The 27781-nt window shown below is 50.7% G+C and overlaps 2 protein-coding genes across 2 annotated transcripts in view; both read left to right on the forward strand.

Moving 5' to 3' along the window:
- Positions 1 to 13335, forward strand: part of Atp1a3 (ATPase Na+/K+ transporting subunit alpha 3) — a 22788-nt gene extending 9453 nt beyond the window's left edge. The window contains exons 11-21 of the mRNA XM_028781319.1: positions 477 to 669; positions 881 to 1056; positions 1143 to 1279; positions 2983 to 3133; positions 3410 to 3578; positions 10408 to 10562; positions 10659 to 10782; positions 11587 to 11732; positions 12175 to 12305; positions 12954 to 13055; positions 13156 to 13335. Of these exons, the coding sequence (XP_028637152.1) occupies positions 477 to 669; positions 881 to 1056; positions 1143 to 1279; positions 2983 to 3133; positions 3410 to 3578; positions 10408 to 10562; positions 10659 to 10782; positions 11587 to 11732; positions 12175 to 12305; positions 12954 to 13055; positions 13156 to 13195 (1524 nt within the window). The 3' untranslated portion in view covers positions 13196 to 13335. The remainder of the gene's footprint in view (positions 1 to 476; positions 670 to 880; positions 1057 to 1142; positions 1280 to 2982; positions 3134 to 3409; positions 3579 to 10407; positions 10563 to 10658; positions 10783 to 11586; positions 11733 to 12174; positions 12306 to 12953; positions 13056 to 13155) is intronic.
- Positions 13336 to 19434: 6099 nt separating this feature from the next.
- Rabac1 (Rab acceptor 1) lies at positions 19435 to 22306 on the forward strand. Its single transcript, XM_028781339.1, has 5 exons — positions 19435 to 19630; positions 19869 to 20081; positions 20330 to 20427; positions 21865 to 21966; positions 22045 to 22306. Exons 1-5 carry the CDS (start codon positions 19575 to 19577, stop codon positions 22131 to 22133), a joined length of 558 nt encoding a protein of 185 aa, XP_028637172.1. The 5' UTR covers positions 19435 to 19574; the 3' UTR covers positions 22134 to 22306.
- Positions 22307 to 27781: the final 5475 nt, after the last annotated feature.

The raw sequence follows: 27781 nt of genomic DNA on the forward strand, positions 1-27781 counted from the left end.
GCCCCCAGCCCCTCACTGGGAGATGCTAGGCCATTGTTCTGCTGTTGACCATTGGCCCAGACTGGCTAATGTAGTGGAAGTAGATGCATAAATTCAAGTGAGGGTAGATGATTGCTGGACTGGGGGCAAGGGTAACAGAGGAGAGTGAGAGGAGGCATAGTTCTAGGTCTGCTTCAGAAGCAAGCTAAATGCTTGATTTGGGTTTAGCTGAATATCGACTCCTGACAAGATGGGGAAGGTATGTGATCCAAGGACAGCGGGAATCTCTGTGAGAGAGATGGATGGAGGTGGAGAGATAGAAAAGAACTGAGCAGAGAGCTCTAGAGACTTGAGAAGCAGGGAAAGGCCTGCAGAGATACGGGCAGTGCTCTTAGCCAGCTGTTCTATCGTGGCACTGGGGCGGTGCTCTCCCTAGCGGGGTGCAGGTAGCCTCTCTGTCCCTGCATGGCTTACGCATGCTCTCTGCTCTGTTACAGCTATCCATCCATGAGACTGAGGACCCCAATGACAACCGGTACCTGCTAGTGATGAAGGGCGCCCCTGAACGCATTCTGGACCGCTGTGCCACCATCCTCCTGCAGGGCAAGGAGCAGCCTCTGGATGAGGAGATGAAGGAAGCCTTCCAGAATGCCTACCTCGAGCTTGGTGGCCTGGGCGAGCGTGTGCTGGGTGTGTATTATGGGTGGGGCAGGAACACATTGAGCTCTCAGGGCCTGTTGGGGTCAGAATACACCATGAATGAATGAATGAGTGAATGAACAGATGAATGAGGCCATTGCTGAGAAACAAATGCTGGTTGGCTGTGTGGGGAGGTGGCAGAGAATCCAGACCCTAGCGATCCATCCCGTTGCTGAGAGCCCTTCTGTGTCCCCACCACCAGGTTTCTGCCATTACTACCTGCCCGAGGAACAGTTCCCCAAGGGCTTTGCCTTTGACTGTGATGACGTAAACTTCACCACAGACAACCTCTGCTTCGTGGGTCTCATGTCCATGATTGACCCTCCCCGGGCAGCCGTCCCTGATGCTGTGGGCAAATGCCGCAGCGCAGGCATCAAGGTGGGTCCTGGGACAGCCCGGTGGGTGTGGCGTCGGGGGGGGGGTACGCAGGAGCCCGGGCCGTCCCTAAAACACAACGCTTACAGGTCATCATGGTCACCGGCGATCACCCCATCACTGCCAAGGCCATTGCCAAAGGCGTGGGCATCATCTCCGAGGGCAACGAGACCGTGGAGGACATCGCTGCCCGGCTCAACATCCCCGTCAGCCAGGTCAACCCCAGGTGAGCGCCACACCTCCTCCAGGTCCTGCAGTCCCGTCAAGGTGGTCACCACATAGAGTTTACTCCTCCAACTCCCCCTTTCCTCTCTGGGACCCTTCTGTCTGCTCAAAGCCTGGATCCATCATTCTCCCAGAGTAAGGGCGACAGCCACAGGGGTTTGGAGAGGTTGCGTTTCCCTCCTCGTTGCTCCTTACCGCTGTGCAACCATAAAAAAGTCAGTCACCCTTTCTGAGTCCTTCTTCTACAGGAACTGGGTGAAGTGATTCACACATTTAATCCCAACACTGGGGAAGCAGAGGTAGACAGATCTCTTTGAGTTTGAGGCTAGCCTGGTCTACATAAGTGAGTTCCAGGCTAGCCACAGTGACACAGTGAGACCCCTTTCTCTCTCTCTCTCTCTCTCTCTCTCTCTCTCTCTCTGTCTCTGTCTCTGTCTCTGTCTCTGTCTCTGTCTCTGTCTCTTTTGTTTTGTTTTTTTGTTTTTTCGAGACAGGGTTTCTCTGTGTAGCCCGGGCTGTCCTGGAACTCACTCTGTAGACCAGGCTGGCCTCGAACTCAGAAATCCACCTGCCTCTGCCTCCCAAGTGCCCCTTTCTCAACAAAACAAAAACAACACACACACAAAAAAAATCAAACCAAACCAAGCAAACGAAAGCATTCTACGCGGGTGAGGATGGAGTTCAGAGGAGGGAGAATGTGCCTGTGGGGAAGGAATGCAGGAGGCCCAGGGCCTCATCCTCAGTACCGCCCTACTCAATGCAAATACAAAGTAAAGTAAAACCAGGTATGGTGCTGCATGCCTGTGTGGCCTAGCGCTCAAAAGAGGAGACTGGAGGATCATTAATTTGAGGCCAGCCTGAGCTGCACAGCAAGATCGTGCTTCCAAACACTAAGGACTAGGAATGTAGTTCAGAGATAGTGTTTTTCTAGAGTCCCCCAGTGAGGAGCTGGGGGCGTGGCTCAGTGGTAGAGCCCCTGCCTAGAATCCCCCAGTGAGGGGCTGGGGGCGTGGCTCAGTGGTAGAGCCCCTGCCTAGAATCCCCCAGTGAGGGGCTGGGGGCGTGGCTCAGTGGTAGAGCCCCTGCCCAGAATCCCCCAGTGAGGAGCTGGGAGTGTCACTCAGAAGTGAATGTTTGCCTAATAATAAAAGGTCCTGGGTTCCATCCCCAGCACCACCCAAAATCATGTTGGGGGCGGGGGCAGGTTACAAATAATTATATTTATAAGTATTTCTTTTGAGTCAAGGTCTCACTGAGTAGCCCTGGCTGGCCTAGAACCTGTTATGTAGACCAGAATGGTCTTGAATTCAAACTTCTACTTGCCTCTACCTCCCAAGTGTTGGAATTAAAGGCATGCATCCCCCTGCCTAGTGCTCAAATTATAGATAATTATAAACACTTGCTCTCCAAGGATTAAAGGAAACCCCGTATTTCTTTCCTTTGCTCCCCTCTACCCCTGTATATATGTGTTTGGTTTTTTGGACTTCCAGGTTTTCCGTCCTTGTACCTGTCTGTCTCTCTTCCTATTGCTCTACGCACCCGTGTGCCTATTCTCGTCCTTCAGGCTCTCTCTAACCTTATCATGTCCCTCCCTCAGACCGTCTCCTCCATCTCCCTTGTCCATGGTCTGTCCTGTCTGTCTTTCTGCTTATCAAATGCCCCCGACTCCTCACTCTGGCCTTAGCCACTTTCTGCTCTTCTCAGGGATGCCAAAGCCTGTGTGATTCACGGCACCGACCTCAAGGACTTCACCTCCGAGCAGATTGACGAGATCCTACAGAACCACACTGAGATTGTCTTTGCCCGAACCTCCCCTCAGCAGAAACTCATCATTGTGGAGGGCTGTCAGAGACAGGTGAGCTCCTGCCTGGTCTAAGGGAGGAGAGGCCGGGACCCCTGGGACTGAGGGAGGTAGGACTGAGCCTGGATCTCTGGTCTGAAGGAGGAGGGACTGACAGAAGAGGGCTGGGTCTGAGGGAGGAGAGTCTGAGGGAGAAGGGTCCAAGGGAGGAAGGCTGGATCTAAGGGTGGAGGGTCTGAGGGAGGAGGGCTGGATCTGAGAGAGAGGGGTCTGAGAGAGGAGGACTGGGTCTGAAGAGTTGGTTCTCACCCTCACCCTTCCTCCTTCCAGGGAGCAATTGTGGCTGTGACTGGCGATGGTGTGAATGACTCCCCCGCTCTGAAGAAGGCTGATATCGGGGTGGCCATGGGCATTGCTGGCTCTGATGTCTCCAAGCAGGCTGCCGACATGATCCTGCTGGATGACAATTTTGCTTCCATCGTCACTGGTGTGGAAGAAGGTGAGTGGCTGCAGAGGTGGGGGTGGGGTGTAGAGACTAAGTCGCTGCTAGAAGCTTTAGGAAGGACAGAGGAGCACACCGAGGCTGCATGAGCGCCACAGGGCAGGATTGGCTTTGGCGTTCCTGCATCACCGTCGTGGGGTCTGGTGGACGGGGAAGTTTGGGAACACCTCAAAGTCCTGGAAGTGTAGTCACTGTGAAGCTAAGGGTGCTGGGAGGTTTGGAAGGTCCCCTCTCCTGACATGGACTGTGGTTCAGTCATCTTCCAGAGGTGACACTGAGACACTCACTTGAAAAGATTGGTGGGGTGGGGGAGGGTCACAAGCAGGTAAGTGTCAATTCCTATGAGGTGAGTATGGGACCCTGGTGTGGGGCTGAGGTGGTATGGCAGGGAAGTCCCACTGCAGAGCTGACTGACAACAGCCCCACCTCCTGGAGGGTCTAGAGAGGGCCTGAAGGAGGCTAGTTCATGTTTTATTTTACCTAATTATTGATAATTACATTGATAATTGCAGAAAATGTCTAAAACTGTTAGAGACAGGATGATCTCACTATGGAAGAGTAACTGTTTACGCTTGTATCAGTTTTTCTCCCTGGGTCTAGCACCCATCTGAAATGTCACTCCTTGCTGGGAATGACATTTGCCGGAAATGTGTGGTGGTTCATAATCCCAGGGCTCAGGAGACTAAGGCAGGTGAATTGCTGTGAGTTCTAGGCCAGCCTAGGCTATGAGTGAGACCCTGTTACACACACATACACACACACAGACACAGACACACACACACACACACACACAAGAAGGGAGGAGGGAGGAAGAGGTCAGTACTATAACAGATTAAAGCTGTAAGTCACAGGGGTCACCAAATCCTGCAGGTGCAGGATTTGAGTTTCATCCTTAGCACGGAAAGAAAAAGTAAAAAAAAAATCTCATGATAAGCAGGGCTATGGTATTGCATGCCTTTAATCCCAGCACTCAAGAGGCAGAGGCAGGTGGATCTCTGAGTTCAAGGCCAGCCTGGTCTCCAGTGAGTTCCAGGACAGCCAGAGATACATAGTGAGTTTCTGTCTTGGAGAGAATAAAAAGCACAGTCAACCAGATGTGGTAGTTCCACATTTTTAAACTCTGGAGGCAGAGGCAGGAGGATTTCTGTGAGTCTAAGGCCAGCCTAGTCTACATACAAAGTGAGTTCCAGATTAGCCAGGGCTATATGGTAGGTAAGACTCTGTCTCAACACAAACAAAATTCAGAGTGTAGTCAATAAAGCCAAGCCCACTGTGACAGGCTAGGTGCTGTGAGCCCTTGCCTCCAATATCCCAGAGAAAAGCGCAGCTACCTCTCCTGCTCCCGACATCTCTGCCTAACAGGACAAGGCAGGCACGCTTAGGTGGCCTCCGCCCTTGGCATCATGCAGGCTGATGAGTGCACTGTAGAGTGGTCCTTGCCCTCAAGGCTGTGAAACAAGTTATCTAAAACAGTCAACAAACAGTCAATAAATGACAAATTGGGGGAGGTGCTAGGAAATCCACAGAACCCAATTTAGTGACTCAAGCTTATAATCCAAGCTACTCTGGAGGCTGAGCAGGATTTACAAACCTGTGCAATTGACTGAAACTTACTATCTCCAAATAAGTTACAAAGACAGCTGGGGGTGTGGTTCAGCAGCAGGAAAGCACTGGGAGGGAGGAGTGTGAGGAAACGGAGGGGACTGGGTGGGGAGAGGGAGGGAGGGAGAGACAGAGAGATAAACCACAAGGGCAAGATGCTGGGGGTGGTGTTTGTGGGGGTTTTAACTTCCCCAAGGGAAAATTACAGATACGGAAATGGCATCTCTTGTCACTTGTCGTCCAGCTCCGAGAGAGCCAGTTTCTTCTCTCCACACGACCACACGTGGGTGTACGTTGAAACATCCCTAATTCTTTTTACTTAGGAACATTTTAGAATACGATGCACATAGCTTCGTGGGAGGAAAATGATTTTCTCATGAGGACACCATGAGGACAGAGGTCTTTGGTACGGTGGCCACTGTACCAAAACTTTTGTTTCGTTTTGTTTTGACAGGGTCTCAGTTTGAGCCCAGGCTGGCCTGCAATTCACTATGTAGCCCAGACTGGTCTTGAACTCACAGCAATCCTCCTGCTTCAGCCTTCTGAGTGCTGGAATTACAGGTGTGAGCCACAACAGCTGGCTGGATTTATTTTAACAGATACATAAAAACATAAATAGTGTATATATTAACCAGGCATGCTGGGATACATAGTAATCTGTGTACTTGGGAGGCTTAGACAAGAAAGATTTAGTTCCGGGACAGCTGGTACTAATCACTAGGTCCACCTCAAAAAAACAGGGGGTCTGGAGAGACGGCTCCACAGTTAAGAGTGAACAGTTAAGAGAACCCAAGTTTGGTTCCTAGCGTCCACACCGAGCAGTGAACTAATGTCTTTAATTCTAGTTCTGGGGCTTCAGTGCCCTCTTCTGGCCCCCATAGGTACTACACTCACTTGCAGAGCAACCCACCCACTCACCCCCATACAAATTCATATACACATAATTTTTAAAAAGCAGCTAGCCGCGCTGTGTAGTGACACATGCCCTTGATCCCAGCACCCAGGAGGCAGAAACAAGTGGATCTCTGAGTTCAAGACCAGCCTGGTCTACATATTGAGTTCCAGGACAGCCAGGGTACATAACATAGTAAGACCCTGTATTCAAACAAACAAAGCAAATGGAACTCCAGCTGCTTGGTGGCATATGCCTGTAATCCTAGCACTTAGGCGATAAAGGTGCGGAGATCAGAAGTTCGAGTCCAATCTGGACTACATGAGACTACAGAAATTTATAGCTCCTAATGGGTTGTCATGTGATATTTTGATATTATGTGTGGTGGTTACTGGTTAAATAGGCTTAAGCATATCTGTCTCCCCAGTTAGCATTTCTTTAATTAATTAATTAATTAATTGTATATGAGCACACTGTTGCTGTTTTTCAGACACACCTGAAGGGGGCACCGGCTCCAATTATAGATGGTTGTGAGCCACCATGTGGTTGCTGGGAATTGAACTCAGGACCTCTGGAAGAGCAGTCAGTGCTCTTAACCTCTGATCCATCTCTCTAGCCCTGAGTTAACATTTCTTATGGGAGAAAATATTCAGTGCCCTTCCTCTAGCTTTTGAGACATTTGCTATGTATGATCTATGGTCAATCAGTTATGTAGCAGCATACCAGAGTTTCCTACATCTGTGGGTTCTTTTTCTTCCTTATGGTGTTGGAGGTACAGCCCAGGTTCTTGTGCTTTTGAAGCACATGCTATGGCTGAGTTACATCATAGCCTCGTCCTCCACATCAGACCTTAGACCATCTATTATCTGTGCAGGTACCTGGAGAGGTCAGAGGAGTGCAGGATGCCCTAGAGCTGGAGTTAGGGGCAGTTGTAAGCCATCTTACATGGATGCTGGGAAGAAAGCTTGGGTCCTCAGCAAGAGCAGCATCCATCCTTAACCGTGGAGACCGCTCTTCAGCACCCCCCGTTTTAGAGGGTGGGGGATTTTTGAGACGAGAGCTCACTAGGTAGTCCAGGCTGGCCTTGAACTCATAGCATTCTCCCTGCCTCAGCCTCCTGAGTACAGGTATGTAACACCACACCTGAGTAAGACTAACTCTTAGATTCCATATGTGAAAGAGGTCATGTGGATCTTGGGCCCCTATGCCCAGTACAGACACCTTCAATAGCATCTATTTCGTTCTTTACATTCTTTTTTTGTTGTTGTTGTTTTGTTTTGTTTTTCTGAGACAGGGTTTCTCTGTGTAGTCCTGGCTGTCTTGGAACTCACTCTGTAGACCAGGCTGGCCTCGAACTCAGAAATCCGCCTGCCTCTGCCTCCCAAGTGCTCTGATTAAAGGCGTGTGCCACCTGCCTGGCCATTCTTTACATTCTTTAAAATTATTTTATTTGGGTTGTGTGAATGTTTTGCCCGCATGTTATGTCTGTGCACCACATGCATGCAGTGCTCCTAGAAGACAGAAGGGGGCAGTAGATCTTCTGGAACTGGGGTTACAGACAATTGTGAGCCACCATATGGGTGCTGGGGACAGAACCTGGGTCCTCTGGAAGAGCAGTCAGTGCTCTTAACTACTGAGCCATCTCTCCAGCCCCCATTATTAATTTTTTAAAAAAGAAATCCTGTATGCTGTTCTCCATGATAGTTGTACCAATTTACATTGTGGAAGGCAGCTATGCCCACCAGTGTACCACCAAGCCATCCCTAATGTGTGTCTTGACCTACAGTGTACATGGTTCCCTTTTCTCTGCCTCCCTTCCAGCACCTGTCTTGTCAGTTTGATTGTAGCTACCCTGTCTGGGGTAATGTAATGTTTCATTGCTGGTTAGTTTACTTTGTATCCCTAGCAGCTAGTGGTACCACCCTGATGTTGAGTATAATGTATACTCTGTTTTTTTTTTGTTTGTTTGTTTTTTGTTTTTTTTTATTTGGTTTTGGTTTCTCGAGACAGGGTTTCTCTGTGTAGCCCTGGCTGTCCTGAAACTCACTCTGTAGACCGGGCTGGCCTGGAACTTAGAAATCCACCTGCCTCTGCCTCTCAAGTGGATTAAAGATGTGTGCCACCACTACCACCCCCGGATTTTTGTTTGTTTGTAATATTCTTTCTTCTGTCTTTTGAGGCAGGTCTCACACTGTATAGCCTGGGATTCCTGGAGATCCAACTGCCTCTGTCTCCCAAGTGCCCTGATTAGAGGCGTGCACCACCATACCCAGCACTGATTTTTATTGTTGAAACAGGCTGCCTGTATAGTCCTGGCTGGCCTGGAACTTGCTATCTGGACCAGGCTGGTCTCAGAGTTGCTCTGATCTTACTGCCTTTGCCTCCTGAGTGCTAGAATCACAGGCATGTGCCGCTATGCCTGGCCTATTTGTATATTCTCTCCTGAGAAATGCCTATTTTAGTCTATTGCCTTTTTTTTTTTTTTTGAGATGGTATTTCATGTAGCCCAGGCTGCCTGCGACCTCACTATGTAGCTGAGGATGGCCTTGAACTCCTGACCCTCCTTCTCACATGCACCACTGCACCTGACATTTTTAAAGTGGGTTATATATAAAAAAAAATGAACTTGGGTTATTTTATTTTCTAATGATTTCCCTACAGCTTGACACACGGGGAAGACGCTGGGTCAGCTGCCGTGCTAATTCTTAGGTTTTGACTGGTATGCACCGTACTGACCGCATGTGTGTGATCAAGCGTGTTCATTGCAAGTTAACTTGATAGGTTTTTGAGTATAGGGAGATCCATACACTCCCCAGATTCTAGTCAATAGAAATAACATTGAGAGAGGGCTTGCCTGGCATATATAAGGTCTTGAGTTGGATTCACAACACTGTAGAAATAAGAAACAGACAGACAGACAGACAGACAGACAGATGGACGGACGGACAGAGACAGACACCCCGCTCCATTAAAATCCCTTCCTGGCCTGACCACCTGCACAGTTATCACTGTCTTGCTTGTTGTCTTCTATTTTAAGTGGGATAATTTTTTTGGTTTTTTTATTGTTTTAATATTAATTTGAGGCAGGTTTTATTATGTAGCCCTGACATTAAAGGCCTGTGGCACCAGGTTCAGTATCCACCTTTTGTTTGTTTGTTCGGTGGTGCTAGGGGTTGAACCCAGGGTCTCGCTCTCATGCTCGGCAAACACTCTACCAAGTGAGTGACGGCCCCAGCCCTGTGTCTGACCTTATCACTCAGTGTGTTCCCTCAGATTCACCTGTGGGTTCATGTGTTCGTGGCTCCTCTCTTTTCCTTCCTGTAAGGCTCCACAGTTTAGCGTCTGCTCACCTGGCTTGAACTTTCAAGTTGGCTCTGGTTTGAGGCTATTATGAATACTGCTATGGTAAACCTTTGTGAATATAAGCAATCGTTTCTCTTGGGTATGAACCTGGAAGTAGAGTTTTGGGGTTAAGGATGTTTAACCTTGAGAGAAGCTACCAAACAGACTCCCCTCAGGTGCCCCTGAGGTCAGGGGTGTAGACGCAAATGTGAGTGGCTGAGGGTGAGTCAGAGAGCATACAAAGGTCCGGATGTGGGTTCTCATTGATAGAACCCCTATTGTGAACACCTCAGTGAGGGTTTGGGGGCGTGGCTCAGTGGTAGAGCCCCTGCCTAGAATCCCCCAGTGAGGGGCTGGGGGCGTGGCTCAGTGGTAGAGCCCCTGCCTAGAATCCTCCAGTGAGGGGCTGGGGGCGTGGCTCAGTGGTAGAGCCCCTGCCTAGAATCCCCCAGTGAGGGGCTGGGGGCGTGGCTCAGTGGTAGAGCCCCTGCCTGGAATCCCCCAGTGAGGGGCTGGGGGCGTGGCTCAGTGGTAGAACCCCTGCCTAGAATCCCCCAGTGAGGGGCTGGGGGCGTGGCTCAGTGGTAGAGCCCCTGCCTAGAATCCCCCAGTGAGGGGCTGGGGGCGTGGCTCAGTGGTAGAGCCCCTCCCTAGAATCCCCCAGTGAGGGGCTGGGGGTGTGGCTCAGTGGTAGAGCCCCTGCCTAGAGTCCCCAGTGAGGGGCTGGGGGCGTGGCTCAGTGGTAGAGCTTTGTCTGTCATGCAGGAAGCCTAGGTTCAATCTCTAGTATCTATATACAAAAAAAGCTAATCCCAGCACTTGGGAGGCAGAGCCAGGAGGATTTCTGAGTTCGAGCCCAGCCTGGTCTACAGAGTGAGTTCCACGACAGCCAGGGCTACACAGAGAAACCCTGTCTCAAAAAAACCAAAAAAAAAAAAAAATGGGGCTCCAGTAGATCCCAAGTTCTAAGCCTGCTCTCCCTCCCTACAGGCCGCCTGATCTTTGACAACCTGAAGAAATCCATTGCCTACACTCTGACCAGCAACATCCCTGAGATCACACCCTTCCTGCTCTTCATCATGGCCAACATCCCACTGCCCCTTGGCACCATCACCATCCTCTGCATCGACCTGGGTACCGACATGGTAAGCCTGGCTGCCACTTAGGACTGTGGAGGACCACCTTCACACACTTGCGCTGTCTCCCTCTCCACTCACGCGGCCCGCCTCTCTCCCATCCAGGTCCCTGCAATCTCCTTGGCCTATGAGGCTGCCGAGAGTGACATCATGAAGAGACAGCCCAGGAACCCACGCACAGACAAACTGGTCAACGAAAGGCTCATCAGCATGGCCTATGGGCAGATTGGTGAGGACCACCAGGGCTCAGAACCAAGGGCCAGTCCAGCAGAGTGGAAGTGTACCTGGTCTGAGGGCTCAAAGGATGAGACAAGAAACCTATGTCCCCTTCCTTTATCTCTAGGCGGGGCATATAGGCAGAGCCCTAGAAAGTCTGTCTAAGAAAGCAAAGCCCATGAGGCAGAAGGAGTCTAGACTCCTCTTGGGCACCTTGCTGTTAAGTGTCTCAAACAACCAGTTCATTGGCTTCCAACTCACTATGTGGGTAGAATAGCCCTGAACTTCTGATCCTCCTGCCTCTACTTCCCAAGTGCTGGTATTACAGGCATATGCTACCATACCTAATGTATTACTAACTGTGGATTAAGCCTGGGATTTCATTCCATGTTAGGCAAGCACTCAGCCACGGTACATCCCCAGATCTCTTACCTTTTGTTTTGAGATGGGGGTCTCACTAAATTAGCCAGACTGGCCTCGAATTCATTTTGTAACCCAGCCAGGCCCTGAGCTTTCCGTCCTCATGTTCCCGTCTTCCGAATAGCTGGGATCACCAGTCTGTGGTATTAAGCCTGGCTCCTCCTGGGATATTTACAGTGTTTGGAAAGCCTGAGTCAGGTAGCATTGGGCCTGAGGGTCATCCATATGGATAGCCCCCTCCCCAAGGGGACAGGACCCTGCCACCGGGGGCTGGAGATGACGTGGCTTAGGCAAGATAACCCAGCAGTTCACAGGCTACTATGATGGTCTCAACTGGTGTTGGGGGAGCACGGAGCATGCTCCTCCCTCACCCTCCCCTCGGCTCTCTTCCCCCCAGGGATGATCCAGGCCCTCGGTGGTTTCTTCTCCTACTTTGTCATCCTGGCAGAAAATGGCTTCTTGCCCAGTAACCTGGTGGGCATCCGGCTCAACTGGGATGACCGCACTGTCAACGACCTGGAAGACAGTTATGGGCAGCAGTGGGTGAGTGGGCGGGGCACTGAGCCTGAGGGGCGGGGCACTGAGCCTGAGGGGCGGGGCACTGAGCCTGAGGAGCAGACTGGCATCTACCCCCCACCCCCGTCCCATGTTAACTGCTCTCCCTGGATAAGGGATCTCCAGAACGCAACTCCTTACGTAGCGCAAGCCTTCTTTCATAAGCCTGTCTACCCCTTCAAAGCCTGGCTGCTCTCTATCCTCCTTGGAGACCCACAGGGAAATACATGATTAAGGCTATCTAATTATTTGTTCTTCTTGAAACACCCGCCTCTTTCATTGGTCCCAAGAGGCTACAAATCCAAGAAAGAGGGCACATCTGAGGTCCTGGGAACCCAGCACAGGGGGCGGGGCAGAGAAGGAGCTGGGGGTGTGGTCACAGGATGCAACTCCTCCCTCATATCTTTTTTTCTTTTTTTTTTTTTTGCAGACTTACGAGCAGAGGAAGGTGGTGGAGTTCACGTGCCACACGGCCTTCTTCGTGAGCATCGTGGTGGTCCAGTGGGCTGATCTAATCATCTGCAAGACCAGGAGGAACTCCGTCTTCCAGCAGGGCATGAAGTGAGGGCCTCCGGCTGCACTCCTTCTTTGGTCTGGGGGGATGCCTGAATCTCTCCTCTCCCTCACTGCACTTTCTGTTCTGCCTCTGCATTGATTTCCTCTTGAGAGTCCTGTGTTTTAGATTCTAAGCCTGACTCTCCATCTGGGTGAACTTGGGGTGCCCTGGGTCCCCAGATTTCCCTTTTGCCATTGCTTCCATGAACCTGTCCCTGCTTCTCTTTCTCTCCCCCCTCTCTTCCTTTCTGCCTCCTTCCTCCTTCTCTTTCCTTTTCTTTCTCCCTCACCCTTTTATTTACTCTCCTTGAGACAGCCTCTGGGTATTCGGCCCAAGTCAACCTCAACCTCATGGCAATCTTCCTGCCTCAGCCTCCCAAGTACCACCATGCCTGGCTGTCTCTCTCTGTCAGCACTCCTTACCCCTCATTTTCTCTGCGTCTCTCAGCTCTCCCCACCCCCGTCTGCTTCTCCTAGATCCCACTGCCTCTGTTCCTTTCCCCTGTGTGTGCGTCATCGTCGCCTGGTGACTCAGTGTCTTGGTCCATCTGCGTCCGTTCCTGTCTGGGTGTCTATCTGCCTCTGTCTCTGTGGGTTGGGGGAGCCTGGTGTGGGGGTGCTCCAGGTTTAGCCTCTCCTCGCCTGTGCCTCCAGGAATAAGATCTTGATCTTCGGCTTGTTTGAGGAGACGGCCCTCGCTGCCTTCCTGTCCTACTGCCCAGGCATGGATGTGGCCCTTCGCATGTACCCTCTCAAGTGAGTGCCCAGCTCACCCAGGATCTCCATACTCCCATACCCTCGGCAGCCTCAGCCTCAGCCTTAAATCTGTAGCCCACTCACCCTGGTGTTTCTCTAGATGTCCCGTCCCCTGTCCCCTGTTGCCACGCCTGGGCTGATGCCACCAAGTTTCCTCGCCATCCTCACAAAGGGACACTGCAGACTCCAGTCCTATTCAGGATCCAGGGCATCAAAGATCCTGAGAAACTGGCCATCTGGTCTACCCTGTCCCCCCCTACACACACACACACACATGCACACACACGTGCACACACACGCACACACACGCACACACACGTGCACACACACGTGCGCACACACACGCACACACACATGCACACAGCCGGTATTTGTCCCTCATGTCCCCTCTTCTCTTTCATCCCTGCAGGCCCAGCTGGTGGTTCTGTGCCTTCCCCTACAGTTTCCTCATCTTCGTCTATGATGAGATTCGAAAACTCATCCTGCGCAGGAACCCCGGGGGTGAGGGCTGCATGGCCAGCGGTGGGGGTGGGGAGGGTGTAAAAGACTGGGAGAAGAGGGGGGCAGGGAGTGTTGGCTCCTTCTCCCTACGTCCTTTCTCCTTCTCTTTCCTCTCTCCCCCCCACCCCCCGCCACCCTTGCCTTTCACTCTCTTTCCAAGTGTGACTTGTGCCTCTGAGAATAGGTTCTCCTGAGGCAGCTCAGGCTGCCCTTGAACTCATGTCCCTCTTTCCCTGAGTTCTCAGTGCTGGGATGACAGGCCTGCCACCACACCTTGTGTTTGCATCAATCTTTCTTTCTATGTCCCTGCCCGTGGCTCGTATGGCTCTCGTGTCTGCCTTCCTCTCACTTTGACTCTCTTCTGTCATTCCAGGTTGGGTGGAGAAAGAGACCTACTATTGACCTCAGCCACCACATCGCCCGTGTCTTCCCTGCCCCCAGCCCAGAACAACCCTCTCCGGTCCCCCCATTTTGTACTCTGGGGGGAGGGGCCTTCTCTCCCCATGGCCCGCCTCTCTCCTCGTGGCCCAGCCTCCTCTCCCACACCTCCGTTACCTTCCACTTTCCCTCACTTCTTCCTCTGGCTGGCTTCTCTCCCCCCACAGCCCCTGCCTCTCTTCTCCCTCCCTTTTCTGGGTCTCTCCCCCTCTCTCCCTTGCAACTCTGCCCCTCATTTCCTCCCTGGGATCTTTTTTACTCCCCTGGGCCCCGTCTCCTGGCTGATGCCATCTCCGGTTCTAATTCTGAACAATTATCAAATATATCAGTGGGGAGAGAAAAGACGTGTGTGTGTTGTGCTTGCCAGTGGAGCTGTGGGTGGATGGGATGCCCTCTGCCAGTGCCCAGTGCCAGGTGACTCATATGAGCCCAGTTTAGCTAGTTACAGTGCCAGAAGCTTTTGGGTGGTAGAGAGTCATGCATTTTGGATTCTAAGGAGTTAGAATTCTCAACCCAGTTGGATTATGGACAGGGAAAGAGGAGGCAGGAACTGGATGGTAGAAAGGTCCTGTCTCCTGTGGAAAGGGGCCCTAAGGGAGGCCACAGCCTGATGGTGGTGTTGAGAACTGAAACTCTCCTAAGCACAGTCCTAACGTTCATTAGTGTGAGAGACAGGGAGGGAATAACTCACTGATGGCCACAGAGCTATGGAAAGGTGACAAATCCAGGCTCTGCACTGAGGCCATCTCAACTCTGGTCTCAGCTCTGAGTCACCGTGCTCATCTCTGTCACTGAGGTCAGCCTCATGTCTTTACACCATCAAGTGTGCGAGAAGAACAAGAAACTTTGGGGACAGAGGATCCGCTCAGTGCTCTTGCCCAGGACCCAGGTTTAATTCCCAGCACCCATGTGATCACTTACAATAATGACCTGCAGGTCCGGTCCCAGGGAATCTGATGCCCTTTTCTGGCCTTTACAGGCAGCAGGCATGCAAGCAGTGCACAGAAAAACATGCAAACAAAATACACATACACATAAACTAAGCTTAAGCCAGGCATGGTTAAAGGCCGACTCCTTCAATTCTAGCAGGCAGGCGAATCTATGAGTTTGCAGCACCCTGGTATTCATAACAGTATTAGGCCAGCTCTAAGGTCTCATAGTGAGGCTATGTCTTAAAAAATTTTTTTAATTTAAAATTTAAGAGAAAAAACATTTTTTTGGGGGGGGGGTTCGAGACAAGGTTTCTCTGTGCAGCCCTGGCTGTCCTGGAACTCACTCTGTAGACCAGGCTGGCCTCGAACTCAGCAATCCTCCTGCCTCTGCCTCCCAAGTGCTGGGATTAAAGGCATGTGCCAGCACTGCCCAGTGAGAAAAAAATTTTAAGTATGTGTTCCAGTGTGCATCTGTAATACCCAAACTGGAGAGGTGGAGCAGGTGACTGCCAATACTGTGAGCCACACCCCTACCTCTTCTTGATGGATTCTAGGCAGAAGTGCTACCACTGAGCCACGCCCCCAGTCCCTCACTGGGGGATTCCAGGCAGGGGCTCTACCACTGAGCCACGCCCCCAGCCCCTCACTGGGGGATTCCAGGCAGGGGCTCTACCACTGAGCCACGCCCCCAGCCCCTCACTGGGGGATTCTAGGGAGGGGCTCTACCACTGAGCCACGCCCCCAGCCCCTCACTGGGGGATTCTAGGCAGGGGCTCTACCACTGAGCCACGGCCCCAGCCCCTCACTGGGGTATCCATTATCTCTGCTCTGTCCATGCTGTGACTCTAACCCCGTTTTTTGGTTTTTTTGTTTTTTTTTTTTTAACTGGGTCCTGTGTTGATCCACATTTGAATTGTGTCCATGTTAGGGCTGCTGGTAATAGGAAGAAATAGCCAGTCATCTTTTTATGATTTATTCTCTTTTGTTTGTTTATTTGTTTGATGTTTGTTTGAGGCAGGGTGCCCGTATATAAACTCTTACTGGCCTCCAGTTTATGGCAATCCTTCTATCTCAGCTTCCTAAGCATAAGATACCATACCTGCTTTTGGGTTGTTTTGGAGTGGGGACCAGGGGTTTGTTGTTTTGGGGTGTTGTTTTGTTTGCTTGTTGGATTTTTGAAACAAGGTTTTTCAGTGTAACACTGGCTGTCCTTAAATTTACAGAGATCTGACTGCCTCTGCCTCCCAAGCTGGGATCAAAGGAGTGTGCCACCACCACCTGGCACTTGGTGTTTTTTGTTTTGTTTTGTTTTGTTTTGTTTTGTTTTGTTTTGTTTTTAAAGATAGATTTTTCTCTGTGTAGCCCTGGCTGTCTTGGAACTCACTGTGTAGATCAGGCTGGCTTTGAACTCAAAGATCTGTCTGCCTCTGCCTCCAGAGTGCTGGGATTAAAGGACTGCACCACCTTCACCACGGCATGGTTTTTTAGAGTTTTAATTTTTTTTTAATTTAATTTTTTAAATAGGGCCTTGCAATGTAGACCTGGCTGGCCTCATATTTACAGTGATCCTCATACCTCTGCCTCCCAAGTGTTAGGTTCACAGGCATATACCACCACTCATACTTCTTAGGCTGTTTAATTATAATAGAAACCCAGAACCTTTTTCCAAAGCATGCATTGGGTATTTTGTACCCTCCCCAACAGCGGAGGAAAAGTCCTATCTATTCCACTTCACCGCCACTAGGTGGCAGCAGCAATCCTTTTAATTTTAGCCAATCCGATTGGAGAAGTTAAACTTCTTCCCTGGAGTTGAGCCGCCCAGCATGCCCTTTGAAGGAGGGCACCAGGCCTGTCAGCCTGGGATGCTGTGGGCACCTATGAGTGAGTGAGTGTGTCACATGCCAACACACCAGAGCTAAACTGATTGTCTTAGTTAGGGTTTCCACGGCTGTGAAGAGAGAGACACCGTGACCGAGGCAACTCTTATAAAGAACAACATTTAACTGGGGCTGGCTTACAGGTTCAGAGGTCCATTATCATAGCAGGGAGCATGGTAGCATCCAGGCAGACACGGTGCTAGAGAAGGAGCTGAGAATTGTGTCTGCATCTTGATCTGACTGCATCTAGGAGAGATTATCTCCCAGGCAGCTAAGAGGTGAATCTCATTGCCCACCCCTGCAGTGGCATGCTTCCTCCAACAAGGCCGCACCCACTCCAACAAAGCCACACCTCCTAGTGGTGCCAAGCGTATCCAAGCTACCACACTGATGCTATGTGTGGTGCATATGCCTTTATTCCCAGTTTTCCAGAGGTGGTAGGCGAAGGATCTGAGTTTGAGGCCAGCTTGGGGCTACATAGTAAGACCCTACCAAAAGCAAAACAAAAATGGCCGGTGTGGTGGCTCATCAGGTTACAGTACTGGCCACCAACCAAGCCTGGCAATCCAAGTCTGACCCTAGAATACACAGTGGAAGGAGAGAACCAGCTCCCGGAGGCTGTCCCCTGACCCCTCCACACACCCTGCACCTGCACGTGTGCACTTTCTCTCTCTCTCTCTCTCTCTCTCTCTCTCTCTCTCTCTCTCAACAATGATAATAGTATAAAGCTTTTAAAGTAATCACTTGCCTGGGGTGTGGCTCTGGTATAGACTATTTGCCTACTGAAGCTCTGGGTTTCATCTGAGCCCTGCATAAATAAGGTGACACAGATGTCTGTGATCCTTTCATTGTTGTTTGTTTGTTTTTAAGACAGGGTTTCACTGTGTAACCCTAGCTGTCCTAAAACTCACTTTGTAGTCCAGGCTGGCCTTGAACTCACCGAGATCCACCTGCTTCTGACCCCTGAGTACTAGGAGTAAAGGCATGACCCTGGCCACATCTGAGATCCTACAGAATTCTTGAACTGGAAACAAAAATCAGAAGTTCAAGGTCATACTATCTTTGACTGTATAGTCATGGTAAAGAAAGAAAAATAATAATAAAACTGGCCGTTATACACCTGTAATCCCAGCACTTGGGAGGCAGAGCAGGGAGGATCAGGAGTTCAAGGTTATAGTCGGAGCTCTTTGTCCTGTGACCTCTGGTGGTCTCAGGACAAAATGATCCTGGAAGGGCTTGCATGAGCCAAGACCTCTCCTGGGACACCCACAAGTCCTGCTTCAACCATCTAGCCAGGAAGGAGCTTTGATAAAGGGGCTCGGCACAGGACAGAAGTGGAGGAGGCTCCTTGGAGTCATGCAGTGGGCATTGTGAACAAGGTCTCGCGTTCCTGTTAATATCTTCCTGGTTTCCCAGTGCCTCTTGCTCTGAGCCAAGCCCCATTTCCCACAACCTTCTCGGGTGTTCATCCTCTCCTACTACCTACTGATTCAAAACCCGCCTACCATGAGCCTCCTCTCTCAGGAACCCCCCTCCCCATCTCTACTTCCGGGTCCCCGCTTCCACTGTCCCAAAAGACTCCTTTCCCAACATCCCCAGACGCCAATCCTAAAAATCCCCATATTCAAAGCTCCTGCCTCCCACCATGGCAGCTCTCCATCTTTGCAGTAGTTTGAGGAGCGGAGACTTGAGGATCATGAAATAGAAAGACTTTTGTTTAGTCTTCATAAAGAAACTGAATTGGTTCCCATAGCAACAGTCAAAGCCAGCTGACCTTTGCCACCAAACCGGTTCTATGTCTTTTCCAGTCAGTACCCTGGCCTTGCGGTGTCCCTCTTTAGTTAGTCTTTAGTTAGTGTTTAGGCTAACTGTACATTTGAAGTCCTCCACTGACTTTACGAAGCAATATTGGACCCCAAGTGGGAAACCCAAACACAATTTCCTGCTGAGTGGCCCATACTGGAATCCCAACATTGAGGAGTTCCGTTCCCAGCACCCATGTTTTGGACAGCTCGGAATCGCCTGTAACTCCAGTTCTAGGAGATCTAAAACCCTCTTCTGGTGGCACATACATATAAACATATAAAAGTAAATCTTTTCTACTAAAATAAAAACATATATTTTTAAATTATGTGTATCTGAGTGCGGGTATGTGCACATGAGTATGTCTGATCGGCTAGAGCTGGAGTTACAGGCAGTTGTGAACCACTGGGGGTGGGTGATGGGAACCAAGCTACGATCCCTTGAAAGAAACAAGAAAGCCATCTCTCAAGCCCCATTTCCAAAGTAAATACTTTTCCTTTAAGGAGAGAAAAAGTAAATGAACTCCTTCCCAGACTTGCCCAATCAGAAACAAAATATCTGAGTTTGCGCCCAATGTTTTAGTAAGCTCTCTGGACCCAGAACGACAACTCTGCATGGTCCACAGAAGCATGCAGAACGCCTGTTTCTGCTCTTCGAACTTCCATAAAATCCTCTGTCCTGACAGCCCACCTGCTGTAGTCCACGCTGTGCCTCCTGAAACTACAATTCCCACAATGCCTAGAGGCTCCCGACGAGCTCTTAGCATACATCTCCCAAGATGCCTTGCCAGGCAAACCTGCCTCTTGACGCCACGATGACTACAACACCCACAATGCTCGGAGGCACAACTACCGCCTCCTAGAGCTCCCAGCCGCGCCACTACCAGAGAGTCCCGGCTCGGGTGGGGCCGCCTAGGTGCTGCGGGGCTCGGGGCTATTTACAGCGGTTCTATCCACAGCAGTGCAGACATGGCGGCCCAGAAGGACCAGCAGAAGGATGCCGAAGTGGAAGGGCTGAGCGCCACGTGAGCAATCAGGGTGTTATCCCCAGATCCGAGATCCAGGAGTCCCTGCCCCCGAGCATAGAGTTCTCCCCTTCAGAGACATCTCAGCCCCTCACCCCCTGGGAGGGACTCAGTTGCGTTAGTTCCCTCCCAGGACCCTTCCCCCCAGAGGTTCAAGGTCATCCCTGGGACCATGTGTGCTAGAATCTGGGGTCCGGTACCCCATTCCTGCCTTCAGCTGCTCTGCCCCGCCCTTCAGGACCCTGCTGCCCAAGCTGATTCCCTCTGGCGCAGGCCGAGAGTGGCTGGAGCGGCGCCGTGCGACCATCCGGCCCTGGGGCACCTTCGTGGACCAGCAACGTTTCTCGCGACCCCGCAACGTGGGCGAGCTTTGCCAGCGCCTGGTACGCAACGTGGAGTATTATCAAAGCAACTACGTGTTCGTGTTTCTGGGCCTCATCCTGTACTGCGTGTGAGTGCCTCCGCGGCCCCGCCCTCGATAGTCAGACCCCGCCTCCGGCTGCCAGGCCCCGCCCAGACCAGTTAGCCCCCTTTGTCACCACAGGACCCGGTCAGTCTGTCCTCCTGCATCCACCTGACCACATGTGATGCGGCCTTCGCTGGCCTTGAAGGATGTAACCTCTGTCTGTGTCCAAAGCTAGAGAGGCCTGGCTGACGCAGCCTCAGATAACCTAACTCCTGTCTCCCACACTCTTTCAGGGTGACATCCCCCATGCTGCTGGTGGCTCTGGCTGTCTTCTTTGGCGCCTGTTACATTCTCTATCTGCGCACGTTGCAGTCTAAGCTTGTGCTCTTTGGTGAGATATCCCCTGCCCACAGGGTTCCCAGGCCTTTCTGATCGTGGTCTCACGGAATGCAAATCTCCGAATATGTGGGACTCAAGTCGGCCCCCACCGACATGTACACTAGAGTCACTTAACCTGGTCCTTGAGGGCTTAGACCTACCAGGTTCTCCCCTCCAGTCCCAGCTTCCCAAAGCTAGACAGACCCCAAAGCTTAATCAGCATCAGCTGCAGATACCCACACTGGGCACCAGGTGGCGACCTTGTGCAGGCCTAGATCCGTGTTCCTTCCTAAGCCTTTGCCTCATGATTCTCAGAGGGGAGGGGTGCGATCTGTTAAGTCCGGTGGCCCCAGACTGTCACCAGGCTCCACTGGGAAGAAAGGTGTCAGGGAAGACTCACTGAGGGGAAATCCAAGGGGACTTAAAACAAGTCTTTCGTGGCTCAGCAAGTTTAAGTACCAGATAAAGATGGGCTGTGGCAAAGAAATACCTGAAGGTCAGAACTTGGCTTCTGCAGATAATGGTCACTAGGGCACACACACTTGTCAGACATAGGATAGCGTGGAGGAGGGGGGATGAATGAATATTTTATATATATATATATATATATATATATATATATATATATATATATATGTATGTATATATATGTATATACACACACACACACACACACATATATTCCTGAATACTAGGGTTAAAAGAGTGTGCTGCAATGCCCTAGCCTTAAAAAATGTGCAATGCCCCCTCTGGAAGAGCAAGTGCTTTTAACTGCTGGGTCACCTTCTCCAGCCCCCACAAGTCAAATTCTTGTGAGGTGCATCAAAGAACACATCCTCAGAACCAGAAGTTGGCCTGTGCCTGGAATCCTAGCACTTGGGAAGCTGAAGCAGGAGGATTGCTACAAGTTCACAATAAGCCTGATCTTCGGAATCTTTGAAAAAAATAATCAAAATAAGTGTCTAGAGAGATGGCTCAGCGGTTATAATTGAATACTGTTCTTGCAAAGGATGCGGTTTGGTTCCTAGCACCCAAGTCAGGTGGGTGCCCCATAGCCACCTCCTGGGGCACCCAAACTCTCATGCATGTATTCCCACACAGGGCACATATCATAATTCAAAATAATAAATCTTTAAAAGGTTTTTTTAAAGGGGGACACAAATCCTCAGGTCAGATTTGGCTCTGGAGCCACCTGCCCGAGACTCCTGGTGACCAGGCTGGAACATCAGGCCTTAGACTGAAGTGACCTGGGGGTTCCTGAGGGAGGTGGAACTAGAGAGCAGAGGTAGAGCTGAGAGTAGGGCCAGGGCTGGGAGGCCCTGATGTGGGGAGTCTGTATTATTACGTGGAAGGTTCCAGAGTCTGTGACACTAGATGGGTGGAAGATGGCTCTGGTTACCTCTGGGAAAGGGTCAGGAGGGAACGGCTGTCTTATACCATCTGTTCGCAGGCCGGGAGGTGAGCCCAGCGCATCAGTACGCCCTGGCTGGTGGTGTCTCTTTCCCCTTCTTCTGGCTGGCAGGTGCTGGCTCTGCTGTCTTCTGGGTCCTGGGTGAGTACAAGGGTCTGTGTAGGGTGAGGCTGGGATCCCGGTGAGAGAGCAGGTCCTGAGCCACCCCTCCCCCTGCAGGAGCCACCCTGGTACTCATAGGCTCCCACGCAGCCTTCCACCAAGTGGAACCTGCAGACGGTGAGGAGCTGCAGATGGAACCTGTGTAAAGCGTCCTCCAGGACCTGCCGGCCTCTCCTGCCAGCCGGCTGTCCCATCTCTGTCTGTTCTTGTCCTACCTGGTCTTGCTGCTCAGCTCCGAGCCTTCCACCTGAAGCCTCAAACCCAGGGAGAGGCTTCTGTCTTTGGAAATAAAGCTGTTACAATTGCTACTTGGCCAATACTTTCCTGGTGTTTTCTCTTTTATAGGTTAAGGAGGGGTTTTACTGAGAAACAAAAGTCTGGGACTGGAGAGATGGCTCAGGGGATTAGAGCTCTGGCTGCTCTTCCAGAGTTCAATTCCCAGCAACCACATGGGGGCTCACAACCATCTGCAGTGGGATCCGATGCCCTCTTCTGGTGTGTCTGAAGACAGTGGCAGTGTACTCACATACATTTAATTAATTGATTAATTAATTAATTAATCTAAACGAAAGAAAAGGAAGAAAGGAAGGAAACTGGCTGCTCTTCCAGAAGACCTGAGTTCAGTTCCCAGCACCCACAGGGCAATCTGTAACTCCAGCTGCTGGAGATCCAAAGGTCTCTGGCCTTCTTAGCCACTTGCACCATGGGCACGTTCGTGCGCACGCGCACACACACAGACACACACACACACCCCTACACATAATTAAAAATAATAAAAGTTAGTTGGGTGGTGACAGCACACACAGGCTTTTAATTAAAGCACTCAGGAGACAGAGGAGGTGGATCTCTAAGGCCACCCTGGTCAACAGAGCCACTTCAAGGCCAGGCATAGCGATGTAGTGAGACCCTGTTAAAGAGAGGGAGGGAGAGAAGAGAAGGACTATGGCCAGAGAAGTCCTCCCAGTGGGAGTAAACCTCAACAGTTAGGGAGCAGCTGTAGGTCCTTGTAGGAGAACGTTCTGGGCAGACAAGGCAGCAGTTACACAGACCCCAGGCAGCAGTGCCGGAAGGCAGTGAGGAGGCGCTATAGCGGACCTGTGAGTGACCTGGGGAAGCTTCGTGAGGGAGGCTGGAGGTTGCAGGAAGCTTTGATTGTTGTCTTGAAGAACATGAGAGAGTTGGTCATTGTTTTTGTTTTTTTGAGACGAGTTCCATGTAACCCAGGTTGGCCTCAAACTCACTATGTAGCCAAGGCTGGCCTTGAACTCCTGATCTTTCTGCCTCCACCTCCCAGGTGCCGGGATTATTGACATCCCATGGTGCCAGTGTGTACATGCTAGGCAAGCATGTCACTGGTTAAGCTGGGGTGTTAGTAGAACCTGCAGATTTGGCTGTACGGAGACCCTGATGACAGAGATTCAGGTTTCAGGAAGGCACAGACTGATAAAATGAGCAAAGAGAGGCCCAGAGGGGTTAGCTTTTGATCGGGCTGGCCTTGAACTTCTCTGAGGTGATGGTGACATTTCTGGAAGCCCCGAGGGACACAGCTAGGCAGCAGGAGAGCAGGGAGTGGGGTCTCCCAACCTTACTGTGCACACACTCCTCCCATCCCCTGTGTGTCCTCAACATCGCCCTCTCATGCAAGCCACTGGCACAGCATGACAGCCGTGTGCCCGAAGCAAAGCCGGTATAAGGTACTATGTACTAAATGGAAAACCCAAGGACTGGAGGGGTGGCTCAGTGACGAAGAGCACTTCCAGGGAGCCTGAGCTCGGCTCCAAGCACCCACTCTTGAGTGTCTCCTGACTGCCTATGACTCCTCTCCAGGAGATCTGACAGTCTGTTCTGGCCTCCACAGGTCTCCACATGTACATGTGCATGCACACACATGCACACACACTCTCACACCCATGCACACACACAACTGAGAAACATGAACTCTGAATGGAAAACACAGTAGACTTCAGAGACTCCATATGAAGGAGGTATATGATACTCATTCCTTGTTTATATATATGGCAGGTGGCATGTCACATGTCTCTAATCACAGCACTTAAGAGGCAGAGGCCAGCCTGGTCTATATGGCAAGCTCCAGGACAGCCAGGGCTAGATATATGTGCATATCTATGCACATATGTACATATACATATCCACATATGCAAAGGCCTGGTTTCTGTCGTACTGGGGAATTGAACCCAGGGCTTTATATATGCTAGGTGAGCACTCTACTACCTGGGGTATAATCAGAGTCCCTTAATTTAATATTGATCTCTGTGTGTGTGTGTGTGTGTGTGTGTGTGTGTGTGTGTGTGTGTGTGTGAAACAGGGTCTTATTGTCTAGCCCAGGCTGGCTTGGACTTCACAGTGTAGCTCAGGCTGGCCTCAGCTTTGTGATGGTCCTATGCCTTAGCCTTCCAAGTGTTAGGATTACAGACAGGAGCTGCCACCCCAGGTCTTGATAATGTGTATTGGAAGAAATGTCTGTGCATGTCTGTGGGGGCCAGAGGTCAGAGTCGGGTGTCTTTGCCTGTTGCTCTCCACTTAGTTTCTTGTTTGTTTCTCAAGACAGAGTCTCTGTGTAGCCTTGGCTGTCCTGGAACTCACCCTACACACCAGGCTGGCCTCGAACTCATGGAGGTCTGCCTGCCTCTGCCTCCCCAGTGCTGGGGCCACCGTGCCTGGCCAATCCCCACCTTGCTTTTTGTAACAGGATCCCTCATGGAACCTGGATCTCACTTATTTGGTAAGACTAGCAAGACCAGAGGTCTTCCTGTGTCTGCCTGCCCAACACTAGGATTACAGACTGTGTCAGCATAGCTGGCTTTTTACATGGGTCCAGAGGATCCGAACTCAGGTCCTCCGACTTGTGCTCCAAGCACCTGACTGACTGAGCCCATCTCCCCAGCCCCAGTTTTCACTTTTTAAAATTTTTGTTCGAGACAGGATCTCAAACAAATACATAGCCCTGGCTGTTTTGGAACTCATAGAGATCTGCCTTCCTCTGCCTCCTGAGTGCCAGGACTAAAGGTGTGTGCCACTACACCCGGCTCCAAAATTTCACTTTTAAAACAAAATCTGAGGGCCTCAAGAGGTGGCTCAGTGCACTGGTCACTCTTCCAGAGGATGCAGATTCAACTTCCAGCAGCCACATGGGACTGGAGGGATGGCTCGCAACTGCCTGTAATTCCATTCCCAGGGGATCTGTCACCCTCTTCTGACTTCCTCTGACACCAGGAAAAACACTCACATACATAAATCATATTTAACAACAACAAAATCTTGAGGCCAGCCTGGGCTACATAGTGAGACCCTGTCTCAAGAAGATAGATAGATATAGATAGATAGATAGATAGATAGATAGATAGATAGATAGAGATAGATAGATATCTTTAATATGTGACTGAAGAGAACAGAGTCTCCTTTGTGAATCCACCATTAGTGATAAGCACCTTTAATCCCAGCACTGATGAGGCCGAAGCTGGCAGATCTCCATGAGTTCCAGGACAGCCAGGACTACACAGAGAAACCCTGTCTCAAAACAAACAAACAAACAAACACCTAACAACATCAACAAAGCTAATCTGGCCCACAGGGGAGACCATGACTCTAAGCAAAAAACCTAGGAGAATAAGTTTAGCTCTGGAGTAGAATGCTGGCAGCGCTAGGCTCTGTGATCTCAGATTTCAGTCTCAAATCAACCAAGCCTGGGGGGTCTCGTGGAATCCCGTGGGAGATGGGCTGCAGGGCATAAGATCAGGGAAACCAATCTTAGCCAGGAAAGATAATAGAGACGTGGGGTGAAAAGAGAGACAAGGAAGACCAATTCCATAGTTTCTGAGTGGAAGGGACCAGGTGAACACACACACACACACACACACACACACACACACACACACACACCCCTTCCTCCCAGACTTTAAGCTTTTACCTTGTGTAGACAGGAATCTAACCCAGCTTCAGAGGCCATTCTTCCAGGATTGGCCACCAGAGGGCAGACATGTGCCTCTCCTTGCCTTTCTCCAGAGACCAGAGCTGGTTGGGGACCTGAGGCTAAGCTCCCTGGGGATGTACAGAGGTCAGGATTTCTATCCCAATGTTTTGGTGACAGAAGGCCTTTTATTTCTTGAATTCAATGCTAGTCCTCCAGGGGAAGTGAAACTTGTGGTCCATCTGAGTGGATAGACAAGATGGCCAGTTTATACCCAGACGAGAGAGCCTGGACAGAATGTGTTCTAGATGCCTTGTTCTCGGAGGTGATGGGCCGAGCACTCCATCGAGTGGCTGGGCTGCGTTTGGTCGTGGCAGGCAGAAATTGAGACAGACCTGGAGTTTAATCTGAGGCCGACTAGTTCATTCTCTATTTTCCTGTCCCCTCCTCCTTCCTCCATCCCTCGCTCTCATCTCTTTCCCCCTTCCCTCCACCTTCTTCTCTTTCCTCCCTCTCCCTCTCTCCCTCCCTCCCTTCCCCCTCCCTGTCTCTCTCTCCCCCCTCCTCTCTCTCTCTTTGCTTCAAATATAAGTCTGTTGGGGGAAGGGGCTGTCAGTGAGGTGACTCAGAGGGCAAAAGCACTTGTTGCTAAGACTGACAGTCAATTCTCATAAACCACATGGCCGAAGGAGAGAACAGACTCCAGAAAGTCGTTCTCTGACCTCCATTTGTGCTGTAGATGCACCCAACCACCACACAAATACACACACACACACACAAATAAATATTTTATTTTTTTTTCCTTTGGTTTTTCGAGACAGGGTTTCTCTGTGTAGCTCTGGCTGTCCTGGAACTCACTCTGTAGACCAGGCTGGCCTCGAACTCAAAAAATCCTCCTGCCTCTGCCTCCCAAGTGCTGGGATTAAAGGCGTGCGCACCACCGCCCGGCCATAAATAAATATTTTAAAGTAAAACAAACAAACAAACAGGGCCTCACTGTGTAGCTCTGGATGGCTTGGGACTTCTGTTCTTCCTGTGTCTGCCTTCCCAATACTAAGGTCACAGGCCTGTCCTATGACGACATCTGTCTCTACAGATTCTGGTGTCAAGTCACCCAGACACCAAGAACAGCAACCTCTACTGGAGATGATCAAGAAAAGAGGTCCATTTACCTCCCCCCCCCTTTCTCAGTGTACTTGAGGTCGAAAGGCTTGATTCTGGAGTGCTCCGGGTTGCACTAAGGAGACAGAAAACAAAGATGTGGCTATTTGGGGGTCCAGTTGACTGGCTGGAACTGACAGACTGAGGATCTGTGGCTGAGGATGTGACTCAGGTGGCAGAGTGTTTGCCAGGCACCCACCTGCAAAGCCCCGGCCTCCATCCTAAGAGCTGCACAGACTGTGTATGGTCATCCACACGTGTAACCCCCAGGGAGATGAAGGATCTCCCTCTGGGGTTTAAGGGTGCTCTCGGCTACAGAGAAAAGTAGGAGGGAGAGGAGAGGGGGAGGCGGGAGCCAGAGAGAACCAAAGAGAGCAAGAAAAGACCTTTTAAAGACAAAATGTTCCCAATGAGTTCACATGCTGTACTCTGTGTGGGTCTACTTTGCTACTTTGTTGTTTTTTGTTTGTTGTTTTGGCTTTGGTTTTCTGAGACAGAGACAGACTCAGTTCTAACCCTGGGTCTCGCCTAGTGGAAGGAGAGAACTGGAACGGAACCGACCCCTGAAAGTTGTCCTCTGACTGCTATGCATGTGAACACACATAAATAAATGTAATCTGAAAAGGAAGAAAGACAGAAACCAAGAGTCACCTTAAAGACAGGGATTCCTCGGTATCTAAGTGGTGATTGAGGGTGGGGTGAGGT

This window comes from Grammomys surdaster, unplaced genomic scaffold (genome assembly GCF_004785775.1).
Source record: "Grammomys surdaster isolate TR1022 unplaced genomic scaffold, NIH_TR_1.0 396, whole genome shotgun sequence".
NCBI classification, from domain to species: Eukaryota; Metazoa; Chordata; class Mammalia; order Rodentia; family Muridae; genus Grammomys; species Grammomys surdaster.

Coding starts and splice junctions, on each gene's coding strand:
- Rabac1 (XM_028781339.1), top strand. CDS start 19,575: ATGGCGGCCCAGAAGGACCAGCAGAAGGATGCCGAAGTGGAAGGGCTG. Junction 19,631..19,868: donor GTGGAAGGGCTGAGCGCCAC/GTGAGCAATCAG, acceptor CCCGCCCTTCAG/GACCCTGCTGCCCAAGCTGA. Junction 20,428..21,864: donor GTCTAAGCTTGTGCTCTTTG/GTGAGATATCCC, acceptor ATCTGTTCGCAG/GCCGGGAGGTGAGCCCAGCG.